At 37.3% G+C, this 9,471-nt stretch overlaps 1 protein-coding gene and 1 long non-coding RNA gene across 2 annotated transcripts; one reads left to right on the plus strand and one right to left on the minus strand.

Annotated features, from left to right (window-relative positions):
• Nucleotides 1-1,189: 1,189 nt before the first annotated feature.
• On the minus strand, nucleotides 1,190-2,966 carry LOC143882837 (uncharacterized). Its single transcript, XM_077386239.1, has 4 exons — nucleotides 2,958-2,966; nucleotides 2,142-2,459; nucleotides 1,696-1,814; nucleotides 1,190-1,526 (listed from the first exon to the last, which is right to left on the minus strand). The coding sequence occupies exons 1-4, from the start codon at nucleotides 2,964-2,966 to the stop codon at nucleotides 1,379-1,381; spliced, it is 594 nt and encodes a 197-aa protein (XP_077242354.1). The 3' UTR covers nucleotides 1,190-1,378.
• Nucleotides 2,967-3,040: 74 nt separating this feature from the next.
• Nucleotides 3,041-8,875, plus strand: LOC143883485 (uncharacterized). The gene is made up of 3 exons (XR_013252396.1): nucleotides 3,041-3,100; nucleotides 7,739-7,805; nucleotides 8,206-8,875. It is a non-coding gene; the product is annotated as an uncharacterized LOC143883485 (long non-coding RNA).
• Nucleotides 8,876-9,471: the final 596 nt, after the last annotated feature.

Below are 9,471 nucleotides of genomic sequence, written 5' to 3' on the forward strand. Positions count from 1 at the left end.
TCAACCTTCAAGACTGTTTTTGCAAATAAATCAAAGAAGAAGGGCACCCAATGTCCAACCAAGACCTATTTCACCTCTGACACATTCTATCATTCTTTCTTTTCTCTCCTCCTTTTGCATAAGGTACATCAACACCTTATATAACTGATCATTTTCAAAAATGACCTTCAATGACTAAGGTTTCTTAAGGATAAGTATCTTTGTCTATTCTAACTAAGAAACAACAAGTGAGTCCATGCATGATATATTGATATTAGTAATGTGCCCACGAGGCCACGACACACTCTCTCTCTCCCCTAATCCCATTAAGAGAGTCCCACTTTATGAAATAATGCCCCAATCCTTTCCTTACTATTCTAAAAGTAGGGCTGCAACTCGGGTCGGGCGGGTCGGGTTTTGAAGAACCCAACCCAACCCGAGAAATATCTCGGGTCGGGTCGGGTCCGGTTTTTTTCCGGAAAACCCACGAGACCCAAACCCGGCCCTACCCATGATAAATCTCGGGTCGGGTCGGGTCGGGTCGGATTTTTTCACGTTGACGCAATTTTTTAAGGAAAACTCTTGTTTGGCAAGGCAACTTCCTTTCTAGAATGGGCAAGCAATCATTTTCACCAAAAGAAATTAAAAATTAAACATGAAATATTTCTTTTACGGGCTCACAGAGGAAAAATCAACAATGAGTTATGGAAAGTTGGGCAAAGATAAGAGATTAATAATGAGTCTATTCTTCAATGACACAAAGAAGATGACCATAAAAAACAAAAAATGAACAAAATTGCAGGCTATGCAATGAAATTAAACATACTAGATGTCTTGACTCAGTCGCTGTCATAGTATCATGGCTGATTTTTAGAAACCCAATTCCGATTTTAAATGCTTTCGGATGTGGAGTGACACTCCTCGGCTGTACTATCTACGGATACGTGAGGCACAATCTCTCTCAGAAACTGCCAGGAACCCCTCGAAAACGGATGGAGATGCTCCCGCTTGTAAATGTTAAATTAGATGATTAAGGTTTAAAGGCACAATAATATGGTTTTAATTGTTGTAAAGAGTGAGCTAATGTAATGGAACTGCTCTTCTAATATAGGGAAAGCATTTGAGCTGAGGATTGCTTTCTATTTCCTTCCATTTGATTAGTTGAAAGGTTCTTTGCCATGACATTTTGATTGGTAGATATTTATCAGAATTTTCACATAGCATGCCAACATCATAATTTAATACTGAATAAGAAACTATGTTAGGAATTGGATTTGAGAGATGACATAGTAACCAAGATATCAACTCTTGATTCAATTTTTCTGAGCAAAGATCTAAACTTTTTGTACAAAGGTTGCATGCTGAAATGTGGGTCTTTTGTCAAATGTTATACCGTCTACTAAGCAAGGAGCCAGAAGTTCTTCTGCCATCTAGTGCTGATGAGGTATCCACCAATGCCCCTGCTCTGTTTTCTAACACCCAATGTCAGACATTCTGCATTATTGATGCATTGCTCCACGAAATCCTCATTGCTGCTCTTGAAGAAACTGCAAAACAACAAGAAAATCTCAACAACATTTGATCTAAAATGCTTCAATAAGATCTCAGATAAGTAACCCAAAAACTACAATCTTTCCCTTCTATTTATGGGTGGATGGACAGAGAAGCCACAGATCAAGATCTAATTATAATGAAAAGTGAAACAAAGGCTTTTACCAATTGATTAGAGAAGGCTTCTTCTGACCCAAGACCAAAACAGAAGCTTCAAGTTTCTTGACTTGGCTGATGACAGTGGTTAATGTGGGTCCTTGGATAACCAGAGCTTCAACTTCCACCTGATGGATTAAAAAACCCACACAGGAAGTAAACAAAGTTATCAAAATGGGAATAGAATAATAGTAAAGGGTCAATGAACTTATCAATTTTTTGATGTGATAAGAAGGAAAACCATTCAAGACAAGAGATCTAGGAGAAATTGATTAGAAATGTGGTTCTTACTAGTCCTTAAACCAGAACACAAAATGAGAATACAAAAACCCATCTGGAAAATGTGGGCATTTTTTTTTTGAACAAAAAGAGAATCTAGTAAGAAAGTAGAAGATGGCCCAAAAAAAAGAAAAAAATCCAGTATCCCCTTGTGTTTTCCATTTTGTTTACATTACCTCTGGTTTGAAGGCCTTGCAAAGAGATCCAAGAGAGTTGGCAAGGTGAGGTGAAGAGTCAGAGGAGAGGGGGTTTCTTTGAGATTTGTGAGGTGGAATGATGTGAAGAAGAGTAAGGAGATCTCCCTTGTTAATCACATGTGAGAGTGCCCACATCATGGCATCCTTAGCACTTGTAGATCGATCTATCAAAGATAGAAATGAAATCAAAGACAGTAGATCAATGGTGAAGAAATCAAAATCATTGAGAGAAAAGAGATCAGAAACAAGGTGAAAGAAGAGTGAGGCTCGATCGTGTGAGGCTCCATCCTTGATTCTCTACTCTTGAAACAATGAAACCCTAGTACCAAAGTGGGAAAAGATAAAACGAAGATGGAAAGAGGCCCTGGTTTGGAAAGAGTCCTGTTTTTGGCTTTTACCTATTATAAAGCTTAAGTATCTCGGGTCGGGTCGGGTCGGGCCCCTTCAAACCCGGCTCGACCCGAGATTCATGCGGGCTTTGTGTTTCTAAACCCGGCTCGACCCAAGACCCAAGAAACATCAACCCGACCCAGGCTATTTTCGGGTCGATGCGGGTCGGGTTTTACCCGGCTCAAGTTGCAGCCCTATCTAAAAGCCTAAACCTCAAAATTTCGTCAACCATTTTTAGTCAAATTCCCTTTAACTCCCACTTTTCATTTCATTAAATTTCCTGCTGTGTCCTCTTTCCTAAAGGCTTTTCCGTCATTTCCGTCTGTACTTTACGCCCTCTCGATACGTCCAAAAATAATGCCAACCGTCTTTTATTTTAGTCTTGCTATAGGCTGTTGTAGCTACAGGTGTCATCCCTATCCCGCCACCTGCCTCCCATGCGTGTTTTTTGTCTGGGGGTTTACTTCAGTACGATCGTCTAATTTCAACCATTTCAAAATGCTCCCTTCTCTCACTGGTCTGGGGATTTTACCAGTAATTTTTTCCAGGTATGCTCCCTCTGTCTCTCTCACTGCCTCTGAATCTCTCCCTCTCTCAATCCTTCTCTAAATCTCTCTCTCTCTCTCTCTCTCTCTCTCTCTCTCTCACTTTTTAGTTATTGTTTTTCTTTTTTGTTTAAAACACAGGTTATCTCTTTTGTCTTTCTTCACTCTAAACCAATTAATGGAATCTAAAGCATCCGTTTACTTATTTATTAATGTTGCGAGAAATCAAGTCCGTACAAATTTAGAAAATGGGTTTATTTATTTAATAATGTTCTCTCACTCTCTCATTTACATATCTCATTACCGATTTACAGGCACACCCAAGAATATCACTCCCTGCAGCCTTTTCCATCCAGAATACTTAATTTCATTTTCCTCAAAATGGTTAAGAAGCTTAGGGCTTCTTCTGATATCTCTAAAAATTTATTTGCATAGTCTTGCATGCTAAAGGTTTTGGTTATGTTTTTTTCCCTTCATCTTTGAAACCCCCCGTGCAACATAGTAAAATACCAGATGGATTGCATTTTAATTCCTATACTTTGGATCTAGATGTAAATAAAATGTAAATAGTCTTCAAATAAAATGATGCAGCTAATGTTATGTTTTCTAAAGTGTTACTTATCTTGAGTTGGCCCTAAAGTGTTTGTGCAATGTTTCTTTGGTAAAATAAGGTGTATTCTTCTTGTCTGTGCGTTCATGTTAAATTTTTTTTCCTGTTAAAATAAGGCATGTTCTTCTTGTTTGTGCATTGTTGTTAAATTCTCTTTTCTCCCTCATTTGTATTTAATGGATGTCGTATTGGTTATGTGATAATGGAATTGTATCATTTTGTACATGTGTTTACCTTAATAAAGCTCTCTGATCTTGCCTGAAAAAAATGAAAATGGGGGTTGTTGTCTACTTTGTTGTGTATCAAATGCATATTGTGTCTTTTTTTTTTTTGATGGGTAAGCAGAGGTTAGGCAGGACCTCAAACAAATATATTAGATAGAAAAAAAGAAATTACATGGGGCCCACAAGGGCGACAAAGACATAGAGCAAGAAGAAAAATAAGAGAGAGAGAGAGAGAGAGCTCTATGCAGGGAATTACAGTCTAGTATATAGAGTTCCACATTTGTCTTCATGGAGAATAAGCTGCAGGTCTGAAGTGAAATGCTATAATGTGTTTGAAATGCATTAGTTGTAGAATTGAGGTACCTGTAAATCACTTTACTTTGTTGATTTGCAAACTTGACCTTTTGGTTTCTTTCTTCCTTCCTTTTCACTTCTATGCTGCATCGTTTAAGGATCATAAATATTTGGGTATGAGATGTATTATGATGTACAGTATTTTGATGTTTTGATATTCATAACTTAAGATTTTATTTGTCTTTTCGGGTTATACTAGCAATTTTGTTGGAAATTGGTTTCCTTAGGTTATTGATCGGATCGAAAGAGGTACTTATTCCTAAAGCTTGGGCACTTGTTAGCTTCCCAATTTCTTAATCTAAATTTTGAAAAAAAAAAAAAATACTTGTTTTGTGGTGTCTTTGCTGAAGATCAGTAGGCATTTGTGTATTTCTTCTTAGGTAGACAATTTCATGGCTGAGATGTATTTTAATATTTATTTAGTTGTAGATGCTCTAAAATCTTCAAACATCATTTTTTACTTTCTTTTTTCTTTTCTTTTTTGGTCACAGCTTCAGAATCTGTCAAATTTCATAATTTCTTGTTTTGAAATTTGTAAGCCCTTTTACCCTGATATTCATGTTTACAATCAATTGATGTTTGTATTTTATACATTAATATAGATTTTCAGATGAATTTCACACTTTATTTATTTATTCCTTGCTCGAGTTACAAAAAAATTTGGTTTCTTTGTTCCTTTATGGTATGAAAAAAATTGGTTTTTTATTTAGCAAAGAGAGCTTGTAAGAAGACACGTCTGGTTCAGGGAGGTCCCCAACAGCCCTCCACATTGGGTCACGTGTGCAACACCACATTAATTACTATTTTTTTTTTTTCACGACAAGAATACCACTGTTTTGATACACCTGGCAATGTTTTGGTGGCTATTTGTGACAATCCTAAAGCAAGCTGCGTCTTTATATAATTTTCCATTGGCAAATGTGCTTACAAGTTGGCTATTTTTTGGTTCTACTTTGTTCTGATCTGAAAGCTGTTTGTGTCTACATCTTACTTGTGTTAGATTCACCAGTTTTTGGTCTGAAATTTGATCTTTAGTCTTTTTCCCTGTTTTTCTAAACATAAGTAAATGATCATGTTTTCTTCTTGTACATGTACTCTAGATGAGTTTTTCTTTTTTCTTTTTTATTTAGTGTCTCTGGCTATGAATCAAACCCCCATATTTTTGACAGAAGAACATGCATACCAGTACGTTGATGCACATGCCAATATCTTGGTGTCTATTGTGGACAATCGTAAACGAGTGTCATCATATCATTTTCCATTAGCAAGTGTGTGTGTGTGGTTTTTTTTTTTTTTTTGAATGTTATCCATTGGCAAATGTGTTAACAATCTGGTTATTTTTTAGTTCTATTTTCTGATTAGAAAGCTGTTTATGTCTACATCTTATTTGTGTAAGACTCACCACATTGCCCTTTTTATTCATATTTTGCTAAAGGCCAGTAAGGGCCCGTTTGGATGCTGAGAAGATTTTGAGTTGGATTTCTCACATTTGCAGCCCTTTTTGTGTTGTGATTTGATCTGGATCAAATCCTTTGATTTCCAAATCAGCGACTGACAGTGAAAAAAATCAGATTTTCCAAATATGCTGTGGAAATAAGTAATTGGAAATCAGTGGAAAAAATCAGATTTTCCAAATATGCTGTGGGAATAAGTAATTGGAAATCCTCAGATCTGGCAGTTTCCTTCACCCTCTTTGCTCCTCAACCTCTCCCCTCCAGTAAGAAGTACCCCCTTCCCTCTCTGTTTCCCTCAACATGAGCTGATGGATCTATTCATTTTGTATTCAAAACTCAATTCCAAATCCAAATACAAAATATGAGGTATCCAAACAGGCCCTAAATGCATTTGGATTTTGATGATGCCATCATCATCATCATCGGGGATTTTGGCTTCCTGTATTGTTCCTGGGATTTAGGGATTCTGCCATAGTTTGATTTTTTTTTTCTGTTCCTTAAGTCCATTTTCTCTAACTCTTATTCTTGGTATCCAGATATATATATTTTTTCTTTGAATTTGTTTCCTGTTTATAATATTGTCTACATATAGAGGAGGTCATCGACATCGGCTGTATAGTAAGTTGTTGGAAGTAGGGCTGCAACTCGGGTCGGGCGGGTCGGGTTTTGGAGAACCCAACCCTACCCGAGAAATATCTCGGGTCGGGTCGGGTTTTTTTTCGAAAAACCCACGATTCCCAAACCCGGCCTTACCCATGATAAATCTTGGGTCGGTTCGGGTCGGGTCGGGTTTTTTCACGTTGACGCAAATTTTTAAGGAAAATTCTTGTTTGGCAAGGCAACTCAACTCATAGAAGCAGAAATTACACTCACATTACACTTGAATCAAACAATGATGTAATTACACTCACATCACACTTGAATCAACCAATGCTGTAATCAAACAATGTTGTAATTACAATCAAACAATGCTGAATCAAACACTTGAATCAACTCAACTCATAGAAGCAGAAATTACACTCACATACAGTAACAATGGGTGCGTGGGTTTTCACTTTTAACTTTGGAATAATTACATTTACACCCCCTCTAGTTTCTGACACATCCACTTCCACCCCTATAGTTTAAAACGTGACAAATACACCCCTGTAGTTTCAATTTGTTTAATGTTTGCCCCCTCAGCTAAAGGTTCGTCCATAGATTGAAGGGTTAGGATGATCCGATGGAGCTGATTTTTTTGGGCACACCATATCTATGTCTGGACCCATCAAATGAACGCTTTGGATCATCCAAATAATGTGGGCCCCTACCCGAATCCAAACACTACCAAAAAATCATCCAAATAATGTGGGCCCACATTGTTTGGATGATCCAAAGCGTTCATTTGATGGGTCCTGACATAGTTAGGGTGTGCCAAAAAAATCAGCTCCATCGGATCATCCTAACCCTTCAATCTATGGACGAACCTTCAGCTGAGGGGGCCTACCTTAAACAAATTGAAACTAGGTGTATTTGTCACGTTTTAAACTATAGAGGTGGAAGTGGATGTGTCAGAAACTAGAGGGGGTGTAAATGTAATTATCCCTTTAACTTTTAACTAACAATAGAAAAAAATGTACATACTATAACTTATGTAACTCGGGTCGGGTCGGGCCCCTTCAAACCCGGCTCGACCCGAGATTCATGCGGGCTTTTGAATGCTGAACCCGGCTCGACCCGAAACCCATGAAACCTGAGCCCGACCCAGGCTATTTTCGGGTCGGGTTTTACCCGACTCGAGTTGCAGCCCTAGTTGGAAGGCCTTAGTTTCCCCAAAGCCCAACATCCCAAAGAACGACATGAGTTGAATTGATTTTTCTTCTCATTAATCGTATTATATTTTACTTTTTGTTTGTTCCATTCATACATTATGTATAACTTTGATTGATTTTGGGTGTATCTTAGATTGATTCATGTTGTGCTTATAACTTTCAATATTCATGTTGTGCTGCTTTTGTAGGCGAGATAAGGGTTCTCCATGGGAATCCGAAATGTCTTGTCTCACATTTGTATCTTCTTTCATAAATGTAATTCTCTCTCCTGAACTTCTTTCCTAAAATGTAAATCTCTCTTTCTAAATAAGTCTCTATCTCCTTAAATCTCTATTAAGAACATGGCACGTGCTTTCTCTGCAATATGCCAGGTGTTGGAAATATCCATGGCCTGGATGTACCTGGCTCCATTGTCAGTTATTGGAAGGCCTTAATTTTCCCAGAGCTCAGCATCCTAGAGCAATGTTCTTTGCATTTTATTTTTTTCACAAATTTAAATTTGTTTCTCTTTATTTCTTCTTCATGTGCGAAGCATTGCACGTGTGACTAAAGTATTTTACAACTGTACATACAAACATAGATATGTATTATAGACAAATCAAACAGCCCAAATGGTACAATAGAACCTTCAACTTTAACTCCCTTTTGACTGCAGATGATTTGGAGATTAGCCCATGTAAGGATCAACGATCTCAGGTTGTTCTAAGCTTAGCAAGTGGAACTCCACTTCTACATCAGCCTGTAGAGAATCCAGAGAAGAGTACGATCCTTTTGCTATCAAGACAGTGGATTCTCAAATACAGCTACCACATGAAAACCATGTGTTTGATTTTATTTGTTTCACTTGGAGTCAAATGTAAACCCGTTGAATATATAAATACTTGGACGGATCAGCGATGTTTTTGTGAGTATCAAGTGGGTTTCATACTCAGTGCAACAAAATTGAGTCCACTCAGCTACATTCAAAGAGGGCAAGTATTTAGGCATTGATCATAAAAATAGTGTGTGCTGAAAATGTACACTGATAATTCCACAACATAGGAGATCGGTCTGGTATGGTACACTTTACAGGATGAGACCAAGAAAAATCATCAAGTGGAGATGATTTTGTTTGATGTCAAATTTTTGAAAAAATGTAAGAGATAAATAGGTTAGGATGAAAGTGTAATTGTAGATAACTCAACAGCAGAACTCTATATACTCTATATTATGTTATCCACTTTAAACCTCCAAGAATGGGAGGGTTAGGATCATCCTATGGCAGAAAATTTCAGGGCATGACCTATCTACATCGGGTCCTAACAAATGAATGGGATGATTAACTGCATGGTTTTTTGGCTGGTTGTTTCTTCCCTTGTACTCTTTGGAAATGACTATCTTCGTCATTTCTGTTTGAATGAAATTTGCTTCCATTAAAAAAAAAAGAGAAAAAACTGCATGGTGGAAGCAATGTTCAAAATCTTGCTTGCAACTCCTAAGTCAATGTTTCAGTTTTTTGACTTCTACTCATAATCAATGAAAACACTTGCTTCGGATTTGAACCAAGTGACTGGAACCCACACAAACGGAAGTGATCCGTAGAGTTCCAAATTGATCATCGTGTTTTCGAACTCAATCAAACAATAATAGCAGTTAATTTTAGAAAAAGACTAGAGAGATATGGCAGGTTAGAGACAAGGGCAATGTCCAACATATCACATATTCGGGACATTCACAAGCATGCCCATACAAAAATACTCATTTATATGCATTTTATGAGTATTAAATTTTGCTGAAAACATATTACTAAGCTTCACTCTGTTCTTAATCGTAAATAAATGAAAATATGAAACATGGAGTGGTTTCCAGTGAAACGATAGTTCCTTGAAGACAGAATCAAAACACATACCCTTTAAATTAACATGGTTTGGAAATTTGCAAA

Source organism: Tasmannia lanceolata, unplaced genomic scaffold (assembly GCF_043159265.1).
Source record: "Tasmannia lanceolata isolate RefF3 unplaced genomic scaffold, GAP_Taslan_0.1 ptg000008l, whole genome shotgun sequence".
Taxonomy (NCBI): domain Eukaryota; kingdom Viridiplantae; phylum Streptophyta; class Magnoliopsida; order Canellales; family Winteraceae; genus Tasmannia; species Tasmannia lanceolata.